The following is a 27,701-nucleotide window of genomic DNA, read 5'->3' as shown; positions in this document are numbered from 1 at the left end:
CATATGCTCCTTTGCAATGTGCTGAGAAGGAAACAAGCCTTTGGCAGCTATGAGGCTGAACACAAATCTAAGAAGATATTTTCCTTCAGTTAGGTAATGACTCTATCATCTTGGGATGGTGGGAGAGAGATGAAAGAGGAGGAAGCTCTGTCTTCCTTTCTACTGCTTCACTGTTGACAACTGCTTGCTCTCTCCCTGCCACCCACATTGGGAGCTCAAGTTCAGCCATAAAACATCCACAGCAGGAGCATTCTTTTCTAACTATGATGACTCCATTTCTAGCACTGGAAAATGGTAAGACAGGACCTAAACAAGCCAACATAAACTGCTTGCAAGGAAATCCTTAATTTGGTGTGCTGCCTTGTGGTTTATGGTGTATCTTGATGAACTTTATTTAATGCTCACATCAGCTGATACTAGTAGGCCCATGATACAGATAAGAAAATGGGTTTAGTGGTGTATTGTTCTTCAATAGCCTGTGATAGCTTGAAATACAATCTGATCACTTGGATTCCCAAACACAGCTACCCATACTCAAAACATTGCCAAAAGCTTTTTGTGTTACTGTGCCATACGATTAAACACACACACACACCATTTCTAATTGTATTTGATGAGCAAAATTGCTAGATCTGGAGTTTGGGGTGTGGCATTTCTTCCTAAGGAAGAGACTACCATTTGAGTAGCACCTTATAGGCTTTACTTACATCATACACCTGGGGACTGGTCAGACATCGAGCCATCAAGCCACACCAGGCTGGGAGAGTGGTGGTTAGTGGGGGACCACTGTGGGTGAGAATTGGCTTCAAGTAACTTTAAAAGGGAAATCAAGGAAAATGGCTGCAATTAAAGTAATACACAAAACATATGCCTTTTTAAAACCCAGAGTAATAAATTGTCTGGCATTCTGCCACAAGTCTCCCACTCTCATTCTTTCAGTACAACACAGAAAATCCTTACAACCATAGGAAGAAAAGATGAAACTCTACCTCAGTGCCATCTAAGTGTACATGCATAACTCTCAGGGTAGTGACTTCTAATAGTCAGTTAAAGAAATGTCAAATTAATTCAAGAACAACAGCACACACCTGGAATCCCAGCACTTGGAAGTTTGGAGCAGGAAGATAATGATCTTAAAGTCAGTATGGACAACACTATGAACATCTCTCAAATAATAAAACTCCCAAAAAATCCAAACCAAGCAGGCAAGCAAACAAAAAGAACACCAAGCTTGGTGGTGGTGCTGCACACCTTTAATCCTAGCAATTGGTAGGCAGAGGCAGGTGGATCACTGTGAGTTTGAGGCCAGCCTGGTCTACAGAGCTAGTTCCAGGACAGCCAAGGATGTTATGTAGAGAAACCTTCTCTCGAAGGAAAAAACAAACAAAACACAATGGATTCATCAGAGTACATTGCTTACTAATTTGTTTCTTCTAAGCAGAAAACTGAGGTATACTTCTAGTTGTGAACTATTTAACTCTTTTTTTAATTTTTTTTATCTTTATTAACTTGAGTATTTCTTATTTACATTTTGATTGTTATTCCCCTTCCCGGTTTCCAGGCCAACATCCTCCTAACCCCTCCCCCAAGAAATAGCTCTCTGTTAAAAGTTGGAAACAAGGGCTTAGCTGAAGCTCATTGCAGACAGAACGAGCTGCAGACCCCACAATCTGAAGGTCTCCCAGGAGATCTGCTGCACCCAGGGCAACAGGTAAATGACCCACCCAAACAACCCAAGCAGCATGGACCCCAGATGTAGGACTCCCCTCTGCTCAAACTCCACCTCCCTTCAGGCCCACACCTTCCACCAGGGTAGATCATCATCTTGTCTGCCCTTTTGAAGACCCCACAGTCTGAAAGCCTCCCAGGAGATCTGCTGCACCCAAGGCCACAAGTCTCCCAGGAGACCTACAGCAACACAGGAGGCAGAATCCAGAATGAGACATCCAGGCCAGTTAACACCAAAGTTAACCAAATGTCAAGAGGCAAGTGCAAGACCACAAACAACAAAAGCTAATATACTTTGGTACCATCAGGACCCAGTTCTCCTACCACAGCAAGCCCTGGGTACCCCCCAACACACTAGTAAATCAAGAAGCTGACCTAAATTCCTATCTCATGAAGATAATAGAGTCTTTTAAAAGGGGGATATAAGTAACTCACTGAAATAAATACAGGACAACACAGGTAAAAAGGTAGAAGCCCTTAAAGAGGAAGCAACTAAATCCCTTAAAGAAATACAGGAAAACACAATCAAAACAGGTGAAGGAATTGAACAAAGCGGTCCAAGATGTAAAAGTGGAAGAAGAAACAATAAAGAAAATTCAAATGGAAGCAATCCTGTAAATGGAAAACATAGGGAAAAACTCACGAATTATAGATAAAAGCATCACCAACAGAATACAAGAGATAGAAGAGAGAATTTCTGGTGTAGAAGATACCGTAGAAGATATTGACAAAGAAAATTCAAAGCGTTAAAAAAAAAAAAAAAACTCCTAACAGAGGACATCCAGGAAATCCAGGACACAATGAAAAGACCAAACCTAGGAATAATAGGAATAGGGGGAAACAAAGATTCTCAGCTCAAAGTACCAGAAAACATCTTCAACAAAATCATAGAAGAAAACTTTCCCAACCTAAAGAAAGAGAAGGCCATAAATGTACAAGGAGCCTACAGAATTCCAAATAGATTGGACCAGAAAAGAGAATCCTCTCATCAGATAATAATCAAAACACTAAATGCACAGAACAAAGAAAGAATATTAAAAGCTGTAATGGGAAAAAGACAAGTAACATATAAAGGCAGACCTATCAGACTTACACCAGACTTCTCAATGGAGACCCTAAAAGCCAGAAGAGCCTGGACAGATGTCATGCAGACCCTAAGAGAACACAAATGCCAGCCCAGGCTACTATACCCAGCAAAATTCAATCATCACAGATGGAGAAACCAAAATATTCCATGACAAAATCAAATTTAAATAATATCTCTCTACCAATCCAGCCTACAGAGAATTCTAGAAGGAAAACACTAACACAAGAAGGTTATACTAACACAAAAAATATACTAAAGAAAAAACTAGAAATTAATCATCTCATAACAAAACCAAAAGAAGTGAATCACAGACACACAATGCCACCTACAACAACAAATATTAAAGGAACTAACAATCATCTGTCCTTAATATCTCACAATATAAGTGGACTCAATTCCTCAATAAAAAGACATAAACGAAACAGACTGGATAAGCAAGCAGGATCCAGCATTTTGCTGCATACAGGAAACACACATCAGTGACAAAGACAGACACCACTTCAGTGTAAAAGGCTGAAAAAAAGTCTTCCAAGCAAGTGGTCCCAAGAAATAAGCTGGAGTTGTCATTCTAATATTGAATAAGATAGACTTTCAACCAAAAGTTATCAAGCAAGATGGGAAGGACACTTCATATTCATCAGATGAAAAATTCACCAAGAAAAAGTCTCAATTCTGAATATCTGTGCCTCAAATACAAGGGCACCCACATTCAGAAAAGAAACTTTATTAAAGCTCAAAGTACACAATGAACCTCACACAATAGTAGTGGGAGACTTCAACATCCCACTCTCACCAATAGACAGGTCATTGAAATAGAAACTAAACCAAGACACAGTGAAACTAAGAGGTTATGGAACCAAATTGATCTTACAGATATCTATAGAACACTTTGCCCTAAAACAAAAGACTCACTAATAAGTGAATATTAGCCAAAAAAGTATAGAATACCTAGGATACAATCCACAGAACTCAAGAAGGTTAACAAGTAGAAAGGCCCAAGTGAGGATACTTCAGTCTCACCTGGGAGGGAGAAGAAAATAATGAGAGGCAGAGGGAAAGAGGGAGCTGGGTGAGAGAGAGGAGGAGGAGAGGAAAAGGGTATGTGACCAGGTATTCGGGAGGGGACGCCTTGAGGGCCAGCAAAATGAATGGAAATAAGCAATGTGGGGGGATGGGAGGTGGAGTGACGCTCTTGAAAGTACCAGAGACATGGGAAGTGAGAAGCTCTCAGGACTAAAAGGGAGGGACCTTAGATGAAATGTCCAACAGTGGGGAGATGGACTCTATGAGTAGAAAGACAGTGCATTAAGTGGAGGGATGGGGTTGCCAGCCCATAGTCAAAAATTCTGATCTGAAGGGATAGGGGGACTCCAGAGGGGAAATCAGGAAAAGGGATAACATTTGAAATGTCAGTAAAGAAAATATCCAATAAAAATTCTGACCTGTAGGTTGATGTCTTTATGTAGGAAAGCAGGTACAGGATAGAACAAGGTCTGTCATTGAATGAGAAGGAAGGATGAGAACAAAGTTTTAGAAAAAGGAGAAGGAGCTGAGAGAACATGGTGGCAGATGTTAAGATTCTCTGAACATAGATACAAGTTGTTATGAATATTTTTCAGGGATGGGTGTGTAAAGGATTTTGTGCTGTCTAGATGGGCAAATAATATCTTATCAATTGGATCAGAGGATATTGTGTGGTGTGTTCTTTCATGTGGCAACTTAATTGAGTTCAAGAGAAGGTGCAGTGAAGGGATGCACCAAGCCCGCCACAGAATTGGGATGTGGATGTCTGGCGTGGTAACAACTGGCTAAGGGAACTGTGAGTGAAAGCAGCATGGCAAGGTGCCACACTGGAACAACTCATAAACTTCCCGGGTTAGAGAGTATGTTGGGGGCAGTGTCGAGCCTCTGAGATAAAGATACCCTGCAGTGCCATGCAGTCCCATGGGTGTGGGCGCTAGAGCTGGACAAAAGGGTGACATGTGGCCCTACAGGTGCCTGGACTAGTGCAGGATAAAAGGTTATCAGTTTTGCTGTTGTTGTTGTTGTTGTTGTTGTTGTTGTTGTTGTTGTTGTTGTTTAAGATTTACCACAACACTGACCCAGAATTGTTCCTTTCTTTTTTTTTTTTTTTATTAACTTGAGTATTTCTTATATACATTTCGAGTGTTATTCCCTTTCCCGGTTTCCGGGCAAACATCCCCCTCCCCCCTCCCCTTCCTTATGGGTGTTCCCCTCCCAACCCTCCCCCCATTGCCGCCCTCCCCCCATAGACTAGTTCACTGGGGGTTCAGTCTTAGCAGGACCCAGGGCTTCCCCTTCCACTGGTGCTCTTACTAGGATATTCATTGCTACCTATGGGGTCAGAGTCCAGGGTCAGACCATGTATAGTCTTTAGGTAGTGGCTTAGTCCCTGGAAGCTCTGGTTGCTTGGCATTGTTGTACTTTTGGGGTCTCGAGCCCCTTCAAGCTCTTCCAGTTCTTTCTCTGATTCCTTCAATAGGGGACCTATTCTCAGTTCAGTGGTTTGCTGCTGGCATTCGCCTCTGTATTTGCTGTATTCTGGCTGTGTCTCTCAGGAGAGATCTACATCCGGCTCCTGTCGGTCTGCACTTCTTTGCTTCATCCATCTTGTCTAATTGGGTGGCTGTATATGTATGGGCCTATGGTCACTTGATTTTTGACAAAGGAGCCAAAACCATCCAATGGAAAAAAGATAGCATTTTCAGCAAATGGTGCTGGTTCAACTGGAGGGCAACATGTAGAAGAATGCAGATCGATCCATGCTTATCACCCTGTACAAAGCTTAAGTCCAAGTGGATCAAGGACCTCCACATCAAACCAGACACACTCAAACTAATAGAAGAAAAACTAGGGAAGCATCTGGAACACATGGGCACTGGAAAAAATTTCCTGAATTGTTCCTTTCTAAAAAGAACTGTGGGGACAAAAATGGAGACGAGCCTGAGGGAAAGGTGATCCAATGATCACCCCAACTTGGGATCCATCTCAAGGGGAGGCCCCAAAGCCTGACACAATTACTGAAGCTATGGGGCACTCACAAAAAGGGGTCTATCATGACTGCTCTCTGAAAGACCCAACAAGCAGCTGAAAGAGTCAGATGCAGATATTTGCTCCCAACCAATGAACGGAAGCTGCTGACCCCTCTGGTTGAATTAGGGAAAAGCTGTAGGAAGCTAAAGAGGAGAGCCACCCTGGAGGAGGACCAGCAGTCTCAATTAACCTGGACCCCTGAGATCTCTTAGACATTGGGCCACCAACCAGGTAGCATACACCAGCTGAGGTGAGGCCTCCTAAAACATATATGACAGAGGACTCCTGGGTTTGGGTTCAGTCAGGGAAGATGCACCTACCCTCAAAAGACTGAAGGCCCAGGGAATTGGAAGACCTGGTTGTGGGGAAAACATCCTCTTAGAGACAGGGGGAGGAAGAATGGGATGAGGAACTGTGGGAGGGGATCTGAGGAAGGGGGAATGGCTGGACTGTTAAAAAGTAAAAGTAATACAAATTTTAAAAAAACGCATGCTTCGGTGTGGATGTGGGCCCCTGTTAGGCAATTATTTTTCTCCTGTCTTTATCTTAGAAGGTAGCAAGACCTTTAATCTCTATCATGTCAAGGATCAAGCCAGAGTTGCCACACTGTTTCCAGCCTTGGGCACATCAAAGATAAGCCATTTTGACTGAAATTGAGACAGTTTAGAACAATTTCCTTTAAAAATATGTATTTGGATACATATACATTTTCTTAAATTGTATTCATATTTTGTTATCATACAAGTGATGTGTTTCTTTTATTAAGATTTATTTATTTTTTTATTAACTTGAGTATTTCTTATATACATTTCGAGTGTTATTCCCTTTCCCGGTTTCCGGGCAAAAGTCCCCCTCCCCCCTCCCCTTTCTTATCGGTGTTCCCCTCCGCATCATCCCCCCATTGCCGCCCTCCCCCCAACAATCTAGTTCACTGGGGGTTCAGTCTTAGCAGGACCCAGGGCTTCCCCTTCCACTGGTGCTCTTACTAGGATATTCATTGCTACCTATGAGGTCAGAGTCCAGGGTCAGTCCATGTATAGTCTTTAGGTAGTGGCTTAGTCCCTGGAAGCTCTGGTTGCTTGGTATTGTTGTACATATGGAGTCACGAGCCCCTTCAAGCTCTTCCAGTTCTTTCTCTGATTCCTTCAACGGGGATCCTATTCTCAGTTCAGTGGTTTGCTGCTGGCATTCGCCTCTGTATTTGCTGTATTCTGGCTGTGTCTCTCAGGAGCGATCTACATTCGGCTCCTGTCAGCCTGCAATTCTTTGCTTCATCCATCTTGTCTAACTGGATGGCTGTATATGTATGGGCCACATGTGGGGCAGGCTCTGAATGGGTGTTCCTTCTGTGTCTGTTTTAATCTTTGCCTCTCTATTCCCTGCCAAGGGTATTCTTGTTCCCCTTTTAAAGAAGGAGTGAAGCATTCACATTTTGATCATCCGTCTTGAGTTTCATTTGTTCTAGGCATCTAGGGTAATTCAAGCATTTGGGCTAATAGCCACTTATCAATGAGTGCATACCATGTGTGTTTTTCTGTGATTGGGATACCTCACTCAGGATGATATTGTCCAGTTCCAACCATTTGCCTACGAATTTCATAAAGTCATTGTTTTTGATAGCTGAGTAATATTCCATTGTGTAGATGTACCACATTTTCTGTATCCATTCCTCTGTTGAAGGGCATCTGGGTTCTTTCCAGATTCTGGCTATTATAAATAAGGCTGCTATGAACATAGTGGAGCAAGTGTCTTTTTTATATGTTGGAGCATCTTTTGGGTATATACCCATGAGAGGTATAGCTGGATCCTCAGGCAGTTCAATGTCCAATTTTCTGAGGAACCTCCAGACTGATTTCCAGAATGGTTGTACCAGTCTGCAATCCCACCAACAATGGAGGAGTGTTCCTCTTTCTCGACATCCTCGCCAGCATCTGCTGTCACCTGAGTTTTTGATCTTAGCCATTCTCACTGGTGTGAGGTGAAATCTCAGGGTTGTTTTGATTTGCATTTCCCTTATGACTAAAGATGTTGAACATTTCTTTAGGTGTTTCTCAGCCATTCGGCATTCCTCAGCTGTGAAATCTTTGTTTAGCTCTGAACCCCATTTTTAATAGGGTTATTTGTCTCCCTGCGGACTAACTTCTTGAGTTCTCTGTATATTATGGATATAAGGCCTCTATCTGTTCTAGGATTGGTGAAGAACTTTTCCCAATCAGTTGGTTGCCGTTTTGTCCTAACCACAGTGTCCTTTGCCTTACAGAAGCTTTGCAGTTTTATGAGATCCCATTTGTCGATTCTTGATCTTAGAGCATAAGTGTTTTCTTCAGGAAATTTTTTCCAGTGCCCATGTGTTCGAGATGCTGCCCTAGTTTTTCTTCTATTAGTTTGAGTGTATCTGGTTTGATGTGGAGGTCCTTGATCCACTTGGACTTAAGCTTTGTACAGGGTGATAAGCATGGATCGATCTGCATTCTTCTACATGTTGACCTCCAGTTGAACCAGCACCATTTGCTGAAAATGCTATCTTTTTTCCATTGAATGGTTTTGACTCCTTTGTCAAAAATCAAATGCCCATAGGTGTGTGGGTTCATTTCTGGGTCTTCAATTCTGTTCCATTGGTCTATCTGTCTGTCTCTGTACCAATACCATGCAGTTTTTATCACTATTGCTCTGTAATACTGCTTGAGTTCAGGGATAGTGATTCCCCCTGAAGTCCTTTTATTGTTGAGGATAGTTTTAGCTATCCTGGGTTTTTTGTTATTCCAGATGAATTTGCAAATTGTTCTGTCTAACTCTTTGAAGAATTGGATTGGAATTTTGATGGGGATTGCATTGAATCTGTAGATCGCTTTTGGTAAAATGGCCATTTTTACTATATTAATCCTGCCAATCCATGAGCATGGGAGATCTTTCCATCTTCTGAGGTTTTCTTCAATTTCTTTCTTCAGAGTCTTGAAGTTCTTATTGTTACAGATCTTTTACTTGCTTGGTTAAAGTCACACCGAGGTACTTTATAGTATTTGGGTCTATTATGAAGGGTGTCGTTTCCCTAATTTCTTTCTTGGCTTGTTTCTCTTTTGTGTAGAGGAAGGCTACTGATTTGTTTGAGTTAATTTTATACCCAGCCACTTTGCTGAAGTTGTTTATCAGCTTTAGTAGTTCTCTGGTGGAACTTTTGGGATCACTTAAATATACTATCATATCATCTGCAAATAGTGATATTTTGACTTCTTCTTTTCCTATCTGTATCCCCTTGACCTCATTTGTTGTCTGATTGCTTTGGCTAGAACTTCAAGAACTATATTGAATAAGTAGGGAGAGAGTGGGCAGCCTTGTCTGGTCCCTGATTTTAGTGAGATTGATTCAAGTTTCTCTCCATTTAGTTTAATTTTAGCAACTGGTTTGCTGTATATGGCTTTTACTATGTTTAGGTATGGGCCTTGAATTCCTATTCTTTCCAGGACTTTTATCATGAAGGGGTGTTGAATTTTGTCAAATGCTTTCTCAGCATCTAAGGAAATGATCATGTGGTTTTGTTCTTTCAGTTTGTTTATATAATGGATCACGTTGATGGTTTTCCGTATATTAAACCACCCCTGCATGCCTGGGATGAAGCCTACTTGATCATGGTGGATGATTGTTTTGACGTGCTCTTGGATTCGGTTTGCCAGAATTTTATTGAGTATTTTTACGTCGATATTCATAAGGGAAATTGGTCTGAAGTTCTCTTTCTTTGTTGGGTCTTTGTGTGGTTTAGTTATAAGAGTAATTGTGGCTTCGTAGAAGGTATTCGGTAGTGCTCCATCTGTTTCAATATTGTGGAATAGTTTGGATAATATTGGTATGAGGTCTTCTATGAAGGTCTGATAGAATGCTGCACTGAACCCGTCTGGACCTGGGCTCTTTTTGGTTGGGAGACCTTTAATGACTGCTTCTATTTCCTTAAGAGTTATGGGGTTGTTTAACTGGTTTATCTGTTCCTGATTTAACTTCCGTACCTAGTATCTGTCTAGGAAATTGTCCATTTCCTGCAGATTTTCAAGTTTTGTTGAATATAGGCTTTTATAGTAAGATCTGATGATTTTTTGAATTTCCTCTGAATCTGTAGTTATGTCTCCCTTTTCATTTCAGATTTTGTTAATTTGGACACACTCTCTGTGTCCTCTCGTTAGTCTGGCTAAGGGTTTATCTATCTTGTTGATTTTCTCAAAGAACCGACTTTTGGTTCTGTTGATTCTTTCTATGGTACTTTTTGTTTCTACTTGGTTTCTTTCAGCTCTGAGTTTGATTATTTTCTGCCTTCTACTCCTCCTGGGTGTATTTGCTTCTTTTTGTTCTAGAGCTTTTAGGTGTGTTGTCAAGCTGCTGATATATGCTCTCTCCTGTTTCTTTCTGCAGGCACTCAGCGCTATGAGTTTTCCTCTTAGCACAGCTTTCATTGTGTCCCATAAGTTTGGGTATGTTGTACCTTCATTTTCATTAAATTCTAAAAAGTCTTTAATTTCTTTCTTTATTTCTTCCTTGACCAGGTTATCATTGAGTAGAGCATTGTTCAATTTCCACGTATATGTGGGCATTCTTCCCTTATTGTTATTGAAGACCAGTTTTAGGCCGTGGTGGTCTGATAGCACACATAGGATTATTTCTATCTTTCTGTACCTGTTGAGGCCCATTTTTTGACCAATTATATGGTCAATTTTGGAGAAAGTACCATGAGGAGCTGAGAAGAAGGTATATCCTTTTGCTTTAGGATAGAATGTTCTATAAATATCTCTTAAGTCCATTTGGCTCATGACTTCTCTTAGTCTGTCTAAGTCTCTGTTTAATTTCTGTTTCCATGATCTGTCCATTGATGAGAGTGGGGTGTTGAAATCTCCTACTATGACTGTGTGAGGTGCAATGTGTGTTTTGAGCTTTAGTAAGGTTTCTTTTACGTATGTAGGTGCCCTTGTATTTGGAGCATAGATATTTAGGGTTGAGAGTTCATCGTGGTGGATTTTTCCTTTGATGAATATGAAGTGTCCTTCCTTATCTTTTTTGATGACTTTTAGTTGAAAATTGATTTTATTTGATATTAGAATGGCTACTCCAGCTTGCTTCTTCTGAACCATTTGCTTGGAAAGTTGTTTTCCAGCCTTTCACTCCGATGTAGTGTCTATCTTTGTCTTTGAGGTGTGTTTCCTGTAGGCAGCAGAATGCAGGGTCCTCGTTGCGTATCCAGTTTGTTAATCTATGTCTTTTTATTGGGGAGTTGAGGCCATTGATGTTGAGAGATATTAAGGAATAGTGATTATTGCTTCCTGTTATATTCTTAATTTGATATGAGGTTATGTTTCTGTGCTTTTCTTCTCTTTGTTTTGTTCCCAAGATGATTAGTTTCTTGCTTCTTCTAGGGTATAGCTTGCCTCCTTATGTTGGGTTTTACCAATTATTATCCTTTGTAATGCTGGAGTTGTAGAAAGATATTGTGTAAATTTGGTTTTGTCATGGAATATCTTGGTTTCTCCATCTATGTTAATTGAGAGTTTTGCAGGATACAGTAACCTGGGCTGGCATTTGTGTTCTCTTAGGGTCTGTATGACATCTGTCCAGGATCTTCCAGCTTTCATAGTTTCTGGCGAAAAGTCTGGTGTGATTCTGATAGGTCTGCCTTTATATGTTACTTGACCTTTTTCCCTTACTGCTTTTAATATTCTTTCTTTATTTTGTGCATTTGGTGTTTTGACTATTATGTGACGGGAGGAGTTTCTTTTCTGGTCCAATCTATTTGGAGTTCTGTAGGCTTCTCGTATGCCTATGGGTATCTCTTTTTTTAGGTTAGGGAAGTTTTCTTCTATGATTTTGTTGAAGATATTTACTGGTCCTTTGACCTGGGAGTCTTCACTCTCTTCTATACCTATTATCCTTAGGTTTGATCTTCTCATTGAGTCCTGGATTTCTTGTATGTTTTGGACCCGTAGCTTTTTCCGCTTTACATTATCTTTGACAGTTGAGTCGATGATTTCTATGGAATCTTCTGCTCCTGAGATTCTCTCTTCCATCCCTTGTATTCTGTTGGTGAAGCTCGTATCTACAGCTCCTTGTCTCTTCTTTTGGTTTTCTATATCCAGGGTTGTTTCCATGTGTTCTTTCTTGATTGCTTCTATTTCCATTTTAATTCCTTCACCTGTTTGATTGTGTTTTCCTGGAATTCTTTCACGGATATTTGTGACTCCTTTCTATGGGCTTCTACTTGTTTATTTATGTTTTCCTAGAATTCTGTCAGGGATTTTTGCAATTCCTCTCTGTAGGCTTCTACTTGTTCTCTAAGGGAGTTCTTCACGTCTTTCTTGAAGTCCTCCAGCATCATGATCAAATATGATTTTGAAACTAGATCTTGCTTTTCTGGAGTGTTTGGATATTCCATGTTTGCTTCGGTGGGAGAATTGAGCTCCAATGATGCCATGTAGTCTTGGTTTCCTGCAGTTGCCTCTCGCCATCAGATTATCTCTAGTGTTACTTTGTTCTGCTATTTCTGACAGTGGCTAGACTGTCCTATAAGCCTGTGTGTCATGGGTGCTGTAGACCTGTTTTCCTGTTTCCTTTCAGCCAGTTATAGGAACAGAGTGTTCTGCTTTCGGGCGTGTAGTTTTTCCTATCTACAGGTCTTCAGCTGTTCCTGTGGGCCTGTGTCTGGAGTTCACCAGGCAGGTCACTTGCAGCAGAAAAGTTGGTCTTACCTGTGGTCCCGAGGCTTAAGTTTGCTCGTGGGGTTTTGCTTATGAGCTCTCCACAGCGGCAGCAACCAGGAAGATCTGTGCCGCCCTTTCTGGGAGCTTCCGTGCACCAGGGTTCCATATGGCGTTTGGTGTTTTCCTCTGGCGTCAGAGATGTGTCCAGAGTGCAGTCTCTTCTGGTTTCCCAGGCGTGTCTGCCTCTCTGAAGGTTTAGCTCTCCCTCCCACGGGATTTGGGTGCAGAGAACTGTTTATCCGGTCGGTCCCTTCAGGTTCTGGCGGTGTCTCAGACGAAGCGGTCCTGCTGCTCTTGGGCCCTCCTCTATGGGAACCTAGAGGCCTTATACAGTTTCCTCTTGGGTCAGGGATGTGGGCAGGGGTGGGCAGTGTTTGTGGTCTCTTCCTGTCTGCAGCCTCAGGAGTGCCCACCTGACCAGGCGGTGAGGTCTCTCTCCCACTGGGTTTGGGAAGATTTATTTATTTTATATATGTAAGTACACTGTCACTCTCTTCAGACACACCAGAAGAGGGTATCTGATCCCATGGTTGTGAGCCACCATGTGATTGCTGGGAACTGAACTCAGGACCTCTGGGAAAACAATCAGTGTTCTTAACCACCGAGTCATCTCTCCAGCCCCATAGTGATGTGTTTCATTATGGCATTTTCGTGCATGTGTGTCATTTCCCTTTGTTCTTATTTGTCCCTTTCCCCCATGCTTCCTATCCTACTCTTGCTGGTTCCCTATGTCCCCAAATAGTCCCTGCTTCTGCTTTCATGTCACCTATATTTTATTATTTTTCTCTCTGTTTAAAAATATCTCATTTCTTTTGAAAAGCTAGTTTAATTCAAACTCCACTATAAGAAACTTGCAAATACAAAACATCAACACACCAAAATAAACCAGACCCAAAATCTATGCATTAGAATGAACTTCTATACAGTTAGAATGGCCATTCTGAAGCTGTGGAGCTTCACAATGGATTTCACACTTTCCCTAGAAAATATATGTTTATGCATTTACCTGCTATCAAAATGCAAACTAATCCATGAAAGTTAGAGCCAGACCCCAAGGAGGCTGGATGACATGGGCCCTCTGTAGCTGACACTCTTCTCTCAACATGTCTCCGAATTTTTATTTTTGCTAATTCTTGAGGTATTTGTTTCAACTTTATTTTCCAAATCAATGATTTATTCTTTGCTATGCACAACTATTCACCACACTTAGATGGGGGCATTATTTTCTGAAAAGCTTGAGACAGCATCCTATTTATTCTCTTGCCATAGGCATGCAACACACAGTTTATTTTTAATTTCCAAGATTTTTTCTTTTCTTCTTCATCAGTTTTCTAACAACTTGCCCTTATTTCATGACTGAAAAAAATCTCTCATTTCTAAAAATTTTATGTTTTGGGTTTTTCTTATTTTTTTTTCTAAGACAAGGTCTCACATCCAGACGATAACAAGCTGGCCTGTAGCTCATTATTTAGGCTATGCTGGCCTGTAACTCATAGCAATCCGTCTGCCTCACCCACCCAAGTGCTAAAATTAAGGGTTTACATCATTATCATCATCACCACCACCATCATCATCATCACCATCATCATCAACATGCCTAGCTAGAAGCTTTTCAGAGTAAACATCTGCAATTGTTTAATTATTTCAGTATCCCTACTCCCTCCTGTATTTATTCAATCTCTTAGTTCATCAGGCATAATGGAGACTCCTATTATGTTATTAAAAAACAAGAACAGGACGGTTACTCTGGGCACAAAAATCTTTGGTGTCTGTTTCTCTACTAACACCCCTCTCTGTCAATGGTTTCTACTTTCTCCAGATGTCTAAGACTGAGCAAAGACTCATTGCTACTAGTTAATCTGTTGACAAAAAGAAACTGGGACAGCTGTTCCCAACAATCTTGAGTAATCAGCTAAGTGAACTGGCTAAGACTCATTTTTATCTTTGACTGTGTTTTGTCTGCTGTAATTTTTTTCTACCTATCTTTGGCTTTCCAAGTAAGCAAAAATAACTCTTGTTATTTCTGTGAGGCCTTGGAAAAGAAAGAAGAGTATGTAGACACTGAGCCTTTCACTTTAAACTGGAAGTTTGTCTGCTCCATTTTAAGACCTGTGGAGAAGGAGGCTCTGTAGAACTGTGGAAATAATTCATGTTCAAGTCAACTCTCTTATTTTTTGAGATGTGGTCTCATGAATTGGTCTCTGTGACTGTTCGAATGAGAGTGGCCCCATAGGCTCAAATATTTGAATGTTTTGTCCCCAGGTTGCAGGAATGTTTGAGAAGGATTAGGAGATATGGCCTTGTTGAAGGAGTTATGTCACTGGTGGTGGGCTTTATAATTTCAAAATCCCAAGCTATTACCAGTTAGCTTTCTCTCTCTCTTTGCTTCATGATTGTGGATCAGATGTAAGCTCTCAGCTACAGCTTGATCATCATGCCTGTCTGCCTGCCTGCTGCCATGCTCCCACCATAATGGTCATGGGTTCTAACTAACTCTCTCAAACTCCTAATAAACTCTTCCTAGGTCATGGTATCTTATCACAGCAATAAAAAGGTAACTAAGACACACTCCAACACACAATATACCCCAGAAAATTGCTATGGAGACTAGACTTGTCCTGAATTCAATTTCCTTCTGCTTAAGTGCCATTGTTACAGGTTGGCACTACCCTATCATGCCTGCCCAAATTTTCTTCTCATAATATCAAAAGTAAATTTTCTGGATTTGTGATAATGAGGAAGTATGATGAATCATGGGTAACTTCCTCATCTAAGCATCTAAGCAAGATTATGCCTGCTTTAGTTTCTGTTCCCTGACTTAAGAAGTAGAAACCCCCCTTCTGGTTGCTGCCCTCACGGAGAGATGAAACCCAAATCTGAGAAGTGACTCAAGGCCTGAGACCAGAAGAAAGACCAACTTTTCTGCTCCAAGTGACCTGCCTGGTGGACTCAGGACTCATAAAGGCAAAATTCCTCTGGGACCTGGCACTTCATGTTTCTACCTGGTGCCCGAACCTCCCTGATCCCAGGCCATAGCTCCTTGCTCCGAAACCCCTTGGGAGAGAGAGGTCACCACCCAGACAAGTGGGCACTCCTGAGACTGCAGGGCAGGAGAGACAACTAGTACTGCCCACCCCTGCCCACATCCCTGGCCCAACAGGAAACCTTATAGGGCCTCTGGGAACAGGAACATAGGGGCATTCATCACTGCAGTCCAAACACCGCCTGGATCTGAAGAGACCCAGTCAAACAGCTCCCTGCACCCAAATTCCATGGGAGGGAGAACTACACCTTCAGAGGGGCAGACACACCTGGGAAGCCAGAGAAGAATGCTTTCTGCCCAGATTTCTGATGCTAGGAGGAAAATGCCTAGCGCCATCTGGGCCCCCTGTGTACAGGTCCTGAGCAAAGGCGGGGCAGACCCTATTCATTGCAGCCTTCAGAGAGAGCTGAAACCCTGATCTGAGAAGCAACTCCAGGCCCGAGACCAGAGGCAAGACCAACTTTTCTGCTCCAAGTGACCTTCCTGGTGGACTCAGTACACACACCCACAGGAACACCTGAAGACCAGTACACAGGAACAACTACACGCCCGAAAGCAGAACACAGTTCCCATAACTGGCTGAAAGAGAAGAGGAAAACAGGTCTACAGAACTCCTGACACACAGGCCTATAGGACGGTCTACACACTGTCAGAAATAGCAGAATAAGGTAACACCAGAGACAACGTGATGGCAAGAGGCAAGCACAGGAAACCAAGCAACAGAAACCAAGACTACATGGCATCATCAGAGCCCAATTCTCCCACCAAAGCAAACACTGAATATTCAAACACACCAGAAAAGCAAGATCTAGATTTAAAATCACATTTGATCATGATGATGGGGGACTTCTAGAAAGATAAGAACTCCATTAGAGAAATGCAGGAAAACATAAAAAAACAAGGAGAAGCCTATAGAAAGGAATGCAAAAATCCCTGAAAGAATTAGAGGAAAACACAATCAAACAGGTTAAAGAATTAAAAATGGAAATAGAAGCAAATGGTGCACGGAAGCTCCAGGAAAGGGCGGCGCAGAACTTCGTAGGCAGCACCCCACGAGCAAACTTGAGCCTCGGGACCACAGGTAAGACCAACTTTTCTGCTACAAGCGACCTGCCTGGTGAACTCAGGACACACAGAGGCAAAATTCCTCTAGGACCGGGCACTTCCAGTATTTAACGGGGGTGGGGGTGGGGGAGTCCCAAACCGGCGGATCCCTGCACTCAGCAGCTCTTTGCTCCCAAACCCGGTGGGAGAGAGACCTCACCGCCTGGTCATGTGGGCACTCCTGAGGCTACAGAGCGGAAGAGACCACCAACACTGCCCACCCCTGCTCACATCCCTGGCCCAAGAGGAAACTGTATACGGCCTCTAGGTCCCCGTAGAGGAGGACCCAGGAGCAGCAGGTCCGCTGCGTCTGAGACACCTCCAGAACCTGAAGGGAACGACCGGATAAAGAGTTCTCTGCACCCAAATCCCATGGGAGGGTGAGCTAAACCTTCAGAGAGGCAGACACGCCTTGGAAACCGGAAGAGACTGCACTCTGCACACATCTCTGACGCCAGAGGAAAACACCAAACGCCATCTGGAACCCTGGTGCAAGGAAGCTCCTGGAAAGGGCAGCGCAGATCTTCCTGGTTGCTGCCGCTGTGGAGAGCTCATAAGCAACACCCCACGAGCAAACTTGAGCCTCGGGACCACAGGTAAGACCAACTTTTCTGCTGCAAGTGACCTGCCTGGTGAACTCAAGAAACAGGCCCACAGGAACCTGTAGATGGGAAAAACTACACACCCGAGAGCAGAACACTCTGTCCCCATAACTGGCTGAAAGAAAACAGGAAAACAGGTCTACAGCACGCCTGACACACAGGCTTATAGGACAGTCTAGCTACTGTCAGAAATAGCAGAACAAAGTAACACTAGAGATAATCTGATGGCGAGAGGCAACTGCAGGAAACCAAGACTACATGGCATCATTGGAGCTCAATTCTCCCACCGAAGCAAACATGGAATATCCAAACACTCCAGAAAAGCAAGATCTAGTTTCAAAATCATATTTGATCATGATGCTGGAGGACTTCAAGAAAGACGTGAAGAACTCCCTTAGAGAACAAGTAGAAGCCTACAGAGAGGAATTGCAAAAATCCCTGACAGAATTCTAGGAAAACATAAATAAACAAGTAGAAGCCCATAGAGAGGAGTCACAAAAATCCGTGAAAGAATTCCAGGAAAACACAATCAAACAGTTGAAAGAATTAAAAATGGAAATAGAAGCAATCAAGAAAGAACACATGGAAACAACCCTGGATATAGAAAACCAAAAGAAGAGACAAGGAGCTGTAGATACAAGCATCACCAACAGAATACAGGAGATGGAAGAGAGAATCTCAGGAGCAGAAGATTCCATAGAAATCATCGACTCAACTGTCAAAGATAATGTAAAGCGGAAAAAGCTACGGGTCCAAAACATACAGGAAATCCAGGACTCAATGAGAAGATCAAACCTAAGGATAATAGGTATAGAAGAGAGTGAAGACTCCCAGGTCAAAGGACCAGTAAATATCTTCAACAAAATCATAGAAGAAAACTTCCGTTACCTAAAAGAAGAGAAACCCATAGGCATACAAGAAGCCTACAGAACTCCAAATAGATTGGACCAGAAAAGAAACTCCTCCCGTCACATAATAGTCAAAACACCAAACGCACAAAATAAAGAAAGAATATTAAAAGCAGTAAGGGAAAAAGGTCAAGTAACATATAAAGGCAGACCTATCAGAATCACACCAGAATTCTCATCAGAGATTATGAAAGTCAGAAGATCCTGGACAGATGTCATACAGACCCTAAGAGAACACAAATGCCAGCCCAGGTTACTGTATCCTGCAAAACTCTCAATTAACATAGATGGAGAAACCAAGATATTCCATGACAAAACCAAATTTACACAATACCTTTCTACAAATCCAGCACTACAAAGGATAATAAATGGTAAAGCCCAACATAAGGAGGCAAGCTATACCCTAGAAGAAGCAAGAAACTAATCGTCTTGGCAACAAAACAAAGAGAATGAAAGCACACAAACATAACCTCACATCCAAATATGATTATAACAGGAAGCAATAATCACTATTCCTTAATATCTCTCAACATCAATGGCCTCAACTCCCCAATAAAAACACATAGATTAACAAACTGGATACGCAACGAGGACCCTGCATTCTGCTGCCTACAGGAAACACACCTCAGAGACAAAGACAGACACTACCTCAGAGTGAAAGGCTGGAAAACAACTTTCCAAGCAAATGGTCGGAAGAAGCAAGCTGGAGTAGCCATTCTAATATCAAATAAAATCAATTTTCAACTAAAAGTCATCAAAAAAGATAAGGAAGGACACTTCATATTCATCAAAGGAAAAATCCACCACGATGAACTCTCAACCCTAAATATCTATGCCCCAAATACAAGGGCACCTACATACGTAAAAGAAACCTTACTAAAGCTCAAAACACACATTGCACCTCACACAGTCATAGTAGGAGATTTCAACACCCCACTCTCATCAATGGACAGATCATGGAAACAGAAATTAAACAGAGACGTAGACAGACTAAGAGAAGTCATGAGCCAAATGGACTTAAGAGATATTTATAGAACATTCTATCCTAAAGCAAAAGGATATACCTTCTTCTCAGCTCCTCATGGTACTTTCTCCAAAATTGACCATATAATTGGTCAAAAAACGGGCCTCAACAGGTACAGAAAGATAGAAATAATCCCATGTGTGCTATCAGACCACCACGGCCTAAAACTGGTCTTCAATAACAATCAAGGAAGAATGCCCACATATACGTGGAAATTGAACAATGCTCTACTCAATGATAACCTGGTCAAGGAAGAAATAAAGAAAGAAATTAAAGACTTTTTAGAATTTAATGAAAATGAAGGTACAACATACCCAAACTTATGGGACGCAATGAAAGCTGTGCTAAGAGGAAAACTCATAGCGCTGACTGCCTGCAGAAAGAAACAGGAGAGAGCATATGTCAGCAGCTTGACAGCACACCTAAAAGCTCTAGAACAAAAAGAAGCACATACACCAAGGAGGAGTAGAAGGCAGGAAATAATCAAACTCAGAGCTGAAATCAACCAAGTAGAAACAAAAAGGACCATAGAAAGAATCAACAGAACCAAAAGTCGGTTCCTTGAGAAAATCAACAAGATAGATAAACCCTTAGCCAGACTAACGAGAGGACACAGAGAGTGTGTCCAAATTAACAAAATCTGAAATGAAAAGGGAGACATAACTACAGATTCAGAGGAAATTCAAAAAATCATCAGATCTTACTATAAAAGCCTATATTCAACAAAACTTGAAAATCTGCAGGAAATGGACAATTTCCTAGACAGATACCAGGTACCGAAGTTAAATCAGGAACAGATAAACCAGTTAAACAACCCCATCACTCCTAAGGAAATAGAAGCAGTCATTAAAGGTCTCCCAACCAAAAAGAGCCCAGGTCCAGACGGGTTTAATACAGAATTCTATCAGACCTTCATAGAAGACCTCATACCAATATTATCCAAACTATTCCACAAAATTGAAACAGATGGTGCACTACCAAATTCCTTCTACGAAGCCACAATTACTCTTATACCTAAACCACACAAAGACACAACAAAGAAAGAGAACTTCAGACCAATTTCCCTTATGAATATCGACGCAAAATTACTCAATAAAATTCTGGCAAACCGAATCCAAGAGCACATCAAAACAATCATCCACCATGATCAAGTAGGCTTCATCCCAGGCATGCAGGGGTGGTTTAATATACGGAAAACCATCAACGTGATCCATTATATAAACAAACTGAAAGAACAAAACCACATGACCATTTCATTAGATGCTGAGAAAGCATTTGACAAAATTCAACACCCCTTCATGATAAAAGTCCTGGAAAGAATAGGAATTCAAGGCCCATACCTAAACATAGTAAAAGCCATATACAGCAAACCTGTTGCTAACATTAAACTAAATGGAGAGAAACTTGAAGCAATCCCATTAAAATCAGGGACTAGACAAGGCTGCCCACTCTCTCCCTACTTATTCAATATAGTTCTTGAAGTTCTAGCCAGAGCAATCAGACAACAAAAGGAGGTCAAGTGGATACAGATAGGAAAAGAAGGACTCAAAATATCACTATTTGCAGATGATATGATAGTATATTTAAGTGATCCCAAAAGTTTCACCAGAGAACTACTAAAGCAGATAAACAACTTCACCAAAGTGGCTGTGTATAAAATTAACTCAAATAAATCAGTAGCCTTCCTCTACACAAACGAGAAACAAGCTGAGAAAGAAATTAGGGAAATAACACCCTTCATAATAGTCCCAAATGATATAAAATACCTTGGTGTGACTTTAACCAAGCAAGTGAAAGATCTGTATGATAAAAACTTTAAGCTCTGAAGAAAGAAACTGAAGGTCTCAGAAGATGCAAAGTTCTTCCATACTCGTGGATTGGCAGTATTAGTAAAGTAAAAATCGGCCATTTTACTAAAAGTGATCGACAGATTCAATGCAATCCCCATCAAAATTCCAATCCAATTCTTCAGAGAGATAGACAGAAAAATTTGCAAATTCATCTGGAATAACAAAAAACCCAGGATAGCTAAAACTCTCCTTAGCAATGAAAGGACTTCCAGGGGAATCACTATCCCTGAACTCAAGCAGTATTACAGAGCAATAGTAATAAAAACTGCATGCTTTTGGTACAGAGACAGACAGATAGACCAGTGGAATAGAATTGAAGACCCAGAAATGAACCCACACACCTATGGGCACTTGATTTTTGACAAAGGAGCCAAAACCATCCAATGGAAAAAAAGATAGCATGTTCAGCAAATGGTGCTGGTTCAACTGGATGTCAACATGTAGAAGAATGCAGATCGATCCATGCTTATCACCCTGTACAAAGCTTATGTCCAAGTGCATCAAGGACCTCCACATCAAACCAGATACATTCAAACTAATAGAAGAAAAAGTGGAAAAGAACACATGGGCACTGGAAATAATTTCCTGAACAAAACACCAATGGCTTATGCTCTAAGATCAAGAATCGACAAATGGGATCTCATAAAACTGCAAAGCTTCTGTAAGGCAAAGGACTCTGTTGTTAGGACCAAACGGCAACCAACAGATTGGGAAAAGATCTTTACCAATCCTACAACTGATAGAGGGCTCATATCCAAAATATACAAAGAACTCACGAAGTTAGACTGCAGGGAGACAAATAACCCTATCAAAAATGGGGTTCAGAGCTAAACAAGGAATTCACAGCTAAGGAATGCCGAATGGCTGAGAAACACTAAAGAAATGTTCAACATCTTTAGTCATAAGGGAAATGCAAATCAAAACAACCCTGAGATTCCACCTCACACCAGTCAGAATGGCTAAGATCAAAAACTCAGATGACAGCAGATGCTGGCGAGGATGTGGAGAAAGAGGAACACTCCTCCATTGTTGGTGGGATTGCAGACTGGTACAACCATTCTGGAAATCAGTCTGGAGGTTCCTCAGAATATTGGACATTGAACTGCCTGAGGATCCAGCTATACCTCTCTTGGGCATATACCCAAAAGATTCCCCAACATATAACCAAGACACTTGCTCCACTATGTTCATAGCAGCCTTAATTCTAATAGCCAGAAGGTGGAAAGAACCCAGATGCCCTTCTTCAGATGAATGGATACAGAAAATGTGGTATATGTACACAATGGAATACTACTCAGCTATCAAAAACAATGACTTTATGAAATTCAAAGGCAAATGGATGGAACTGGAAAATATCATCCTGAGTGAGGTAATTCAATCACAGAAAAACACATGGTATGCACTCATTGATAAGTGGATATTAGCCCCAATGTTCAAATTACCATAGATGCACATGAAACACAAGAAGGATGACCAAAATGCATGTGCTTCACTCCTTTAAAAGGGGAACAAGAATACCCTTGGCAGGGAAGGGAGAGGCAAAGATTAAAACAGAGACTGAAGGAACACCCATACAGAGCCTGCCCCACATGTTGCCCATACATATACAGCCACCAAACTAGATAAGATGGATGAAGCAAAGAAATGCAGGCTGACAGGAGGCGGATGTAGATCTCTCCTGAGAGACACAGCCAGAATACAGCAAATACAGAGGCGAATGCCAGCAGCAAATCACTGAACCGAGAACAGGACCCCCGTTGAAGGAATCAGAGAAAGGACTGGAAGAGCTTGAAGGGCTTGAGATCCCATATGAACAACAATGCCAAGCAACCAGAGCTTCCAGGGACAAAGCCACTACCTAAAGACTATACATGGACTGACCCTGGGCTCCGATCTCATAGGTAGCAATGAATAGCCTTGTAAGAGCACCAGTAGAAGGGGAAACTCTTGGTCCTGCCAAGACTGAACCCCCAGTGAACATGATTGTTGGGGGGAGGGCGGTAATGGGGGGAGGATGGGGAGGAGAACACCCATATAGAAGGGGAGAGGTAGGGGTTAGGGCGATGTTGGCCGGGAAACCGGGAAGGGGAATAACAATTGAAATGTAAATAAGAAATACCCAAGTTAATAAAGATGGAGAAAAAAAAGAAGTAGAAACCCCAAATTCTCTAAATTTAAACTCAGATCGACTTTCTGAGTTTCTCTTCAAAGAATCAATTACCACTTCCCCATTTGTCCTTCCTCAGCTGCTCTTCAATATTCTTTATCCTCTCCAAACCCAAAGAACAGTATGCTTTCTGGATTACCACTTAGAAAATGTTCACATGACTGTAAAGAAATCTTTGTAAGTCTGTTTTAGATAATGGCAAATATGGCAATTTAGACTAGTCTTTTTATTAAGAACCATGAGACATCCTGGAGAAGAGAAAATGAAACAAGGCAAAGGCCTTTGGTTAACGGCTTTAGAAAATGACCAAGGCAATGAAGACGGCTGAAGTCCAGGGAGAGAACACCAAATATGTGAGCCTGACCCCTGTTGAGCCACAGTTCCCCTCAAGCTTAGCAGATCACCTGGGATCCTCAGATAAGACAGGTTGAGACAGATGGAAATTGGAGTTTGAAGGCCTACTGAGGAAAAAAGATGTGAACATCCCAAGCTTTAGGTTGGAACCCTGGATGAAAGTGCCAAGAGAAAACAAACTAACCCTCATAGGAACTGAACCTTTCTTCTAATCTCCTTTCTTGCTGTTTGGGTAAAGGTGACTTGGAATCACTATTGCTTAGGTGTAGCTGTACAGCAATCCAAAATTGAAATCTTTAAATCACCTCGGAAGGATAACATCATACAGAGCATCTCAAATTATCTCTAGATGTGGTATTTGCTCATGATTGTCACTCAGCTAAAGAAAACATACACACAGGAGATAAAGGCTCTAGACTGTAAAGATAATTTAGGAAACTGGTTTCTATGACTTTGAGACAGGCAATGATTTCTAAAGCAGAACACAGAAGATACTAACCAGGATAGGACTGATCAACCAGATTCAGAGTTTCTGTTCCTCAAAAGATTTAATTAGGAAAGACAATGTACAAACTGGGAGATGATATATTATCATATATAACCAGCAAAAGGTGCATAATCAGATACATAATGGACTCTTATCAATCAGTAAGAAAGATTCAGATAGTGCAATAAACAAATGGGCAAGAAAAGTAAAGAAGCATTTCATAAAGGAAATAGCCAATGGCCATGTGAAGAGAGTCCTCAATCCTGTGAGCTGCCACAGAAATATAAATTAGGGCCACAATAAATTATACAATAAAAGTCAAAAGAGTGACAATAACAACTGTTGGTGAATATGTGGAACAACTGGAACTTTCAGACACAAGGAATGTATGAAATATTATCACCACCTTGGAAAACTGTCTTCTAATATTGAACCTACACATGCCTTAAGCCTCAGCAATTTTCCTCCTAATCCCACTAAAAACATACACATAATATGTCAAGGACACGTACGGATAAGAATGTTCACAGAAGTTTTCTTCAAGAAGGCAATAATCCACTGTTCATCAATAATAGAGAGATAAATTGTGGGATAGGTATACAATGAAACACTATGCAGCAGTGAAAACAAAGAACTAGAGCTAAACACAACATGGATGAATCATACAAATAAACCAGACACAAAAATAGGCATACATAGTATAACCTCATATATATATATATAATATTTTCAGTTATATATACATTTATAGTATATGTTTTTTGTACTTATATATATAATTGAAAAAACAAAACCATTAAATGTTACTAAAGTCAAAAGCTGAAAAAAATTGCTGTGGCTACACTTGGTGAGGAAGAATTATATTGCTTTATGCTAGTTTCCATGTTTCTTAACTGGTTTAATGTTAAATGAACATGTTTATTTTGAGACAGGGTCTTATACAGCTTAGGCTGGTTTCAAACTCAATATGTAGTTCAGGTTAGACATTGTCTTCTGGCCTTCCTGACACACTTTTTGAGTGCTGGGATCATAGGCTTATGCTTCAACCGTTAGCTCTTAGTGTGTGTATTGACTGAGAACATTTATAATTTGGGTATGTTTCTCTTCATCTTTTATACTTTGGGAGAAGATTGCTTTTAACATTTTCAATGTCTTAAATTATTCATAATAAGTCATCTATCCATTTGGTCATTATATCAATTAAAACTATCATTCAGGTTTAACTAATTTCTTTTTAATTTGACTTGACAAGAATAGTGTGTGCCCTGCATGTGGCCCTATTATGCCAGGATAACATTAGATATAATTGACCAAATTTCACCAAAAAGAATAGTCCTTACTACAACGATGTCCCAAGACTCCCTTCATTTCCAGACTGAAGGGAAGATCACTGTATAACTTTAAATAGTTTACCTACAAAGATACAATACTTTTTTAGAGCCACACGAGTCTGCCAGGGTATGGATTAACTGTTCTCCTGAAATATCCATATTCCTCTTGGCTGGAGAAATATTTACGCTGATCACTTATGACTGAAAGATCAATGCATTTGTCCCAAGAGAAAACTGAGTATGCCTGTCCTGTGCACATCTTTCCTTATTTATCAGGAGTGTCACTCATTGACTATTCAACAAGTAGTTGTTGTCACCAATGGCTCCTGAGCCCAGATGAATGCAAAAGGATACTTATGATCAAAACTATACCACAGCCTGAATATCCATGCACTTTCCTGCTTTGTCCGGCTTCCTCCAACAGAATCCAGGCCATCCTAGAATAAACCAGACAACACTAATTAGGGAAAGAGACACTGAGAGAAGGGGGAATGGCTAGTATTCAAACTAAAGTGTTGTGTTTTGCCAAATTTAAGATCGAAGCCAGAACCTTGCACAAGCTAGGCCATTGCTCTCAATAGGGGCTCATACACCTATGTCAACTACAACTTTCACAGAGCTAGAGCACCATATACTATCACAGCTTCAAAGATGCAGCTCTTAGTGGTAGAGTATTTATGTAGCATGTACAGGCACCTTAAGTTCAATGTCTAGAACTATGCCTGCAGAAATATATTGAGTGGCAATATGCTAGCAAAAATCAAGCAAACCCAAAGGGGGAGCGGAGAATTAATTCCCAAGTAAAAAGGTCTAGTCATATTTATGGTGAGATGGAGAAAATATTAGCATAAACTCCCTTTTGGTAATTTTATTTTAATTTCCCCCCAAGTACCTTTCAGGAATAATTACTTAACAGGGGTTTAGATGCTTGCAGGACAGAATTGGCATAAGGAAAGCTTATGTATAATCAAGTTTCCAGGTTTTCCCAAAGTTGGCTTAGGGAAATGACAGTGCTGAGCTTCCTGATGAACTAGCCTAGGGGCTCTTTGTAGTCCTAGTCCAGGTTTCCAGGTAACAGGATTACACATCTCTCTACTAGCCTGAGGGGGCAGTGGCCAGGAAATAAAAACCAGGCTACAAATTATGGAATTTTTATCTATTATAAAGTAGCAAGTTCCTCTCAAACATTCTCACCACTTAATTTTCAATATCTATAAGATCAGGCATTCATTTGAGATTTAAGATGTCTTTTTGACACAAGTCATTTATAAGCAGTACAACTAATCCAAAGATTCAATTGACCAGCAGTTTGAGGTACTGTTGAGGGTTCTATATTGCTGGATGACAGGCTCTCCAAGTACAAGGAGTTGGTGAAACACACCTACTTTTTATCATCATTCTTTTTAATCAACAGAGACACAAGTATGCAAATCAGCATATACATTTAGTAATACACAATCAGCAGTATATACTAAAAGTGCAACCAAATCTACAAGCAATGCTGAATCAAAAGGACAGTCATTCTGCAGTGGTAACAAAGGCAGTCAGGGATATTTGAGAAGATGAATATATAGGATTGCCTTCGACATGATGTGAGCAAGACCATCAAAGATCATTTAAAAACAAGTTGTCGTGGTATGTGAGGATTACAAACTGTTGGATATGGAATTGGACTAAATACACCCGTCTGTGGTTGAGAAATATACATAGGATACACAAACCAATTTTTTTTTCAAGTTTTATAAATCCAGGTGGGAGAAAAAGGACAGAAAAAGTCTCAATTTTTTATACCAATTGTTCCTCTAAGTAACTGCTAACTAATGGCAATGCTAGAAAGATATTTAAATGCTACATGAATGAGTGAAAAATATAATCATCTGGGGGAGACACTAAATGTTTTTGGAGGTTATTTTAAAAGATTTCTCTCTCTCTCTCTCTCTCTCTCTCTCTCTCTCTCTCTCTCTCTCTCCTCCCCCCCCCCGTGTGTGTGTGTGTGTGTGTGTGTGTGTGTGTGTGTGTGTGTGTGTGTGTGTGTGTGTACCTATGGATCCTCTGAAGATGCAGCTATAGATGGCATACAGGTACCCAGAACTGAAGCAGGATCTTTAGAGCAGCAAGTGTTTTTAACTGCTGAGTCATCTTTCCATCCCCACAAAATTTTACTTAGGAGAATGATGCAAATCATCAAGGACACTACAAATCAGGGGCTTCTTTTTTTTATTGGATTTTTT

General features: G+C 41.0%; 1 protein-coding gene across 3 annotated transcripts in view; it reads right to left on the bottom strand.

Annotated features, from left to right (window-relative positions):
- The window catches only part of Slc9a7 (solute carrier family 9 member A7), a 181,025-nt gene that overhangs the window by 8,502 nt on the left and 144,822 nt on the right, over positions 1-27,701 (bottom strand). For all 3 annotated transcript variants that reach the window (XM_006256637.4, NM_001401002.1, XM_063280010.1), the window contains 2 exons: positions 25,825-25,907; positions 708-813 (listed from right to left, as the gene is read on the bottom strand). In XM_006256637.4, coding sequence (XP_006256699.1) covers positions 708-813; positions 25,825-25,907 — 189 coding nt within the window. The remainder of the gene's footprint in view (positions 1-707; positions 814-25,824; positions 25,908-27,701) is intronic.

Source organism: Rattus norvegicus, chromosome X (assembly GCF_036323735.1).
Source record: "Rattus norvegicus strain BN/NHsdMcwi chromosome X, GRCr8, whole genome shotgun sequence".
NCBI classification, from domain to species: domain Eukaryota; kingdom Metazoa; phylum Chordata; class Mammalia; order Rodentia; family Muridae; genus Rattus; species Rattus norvegicus.
The sequence above is the reverse complement of the archived record's forward strand: the minus strand, read 5'-3'. Positions and strand labels throughout refer to the sequence as shown.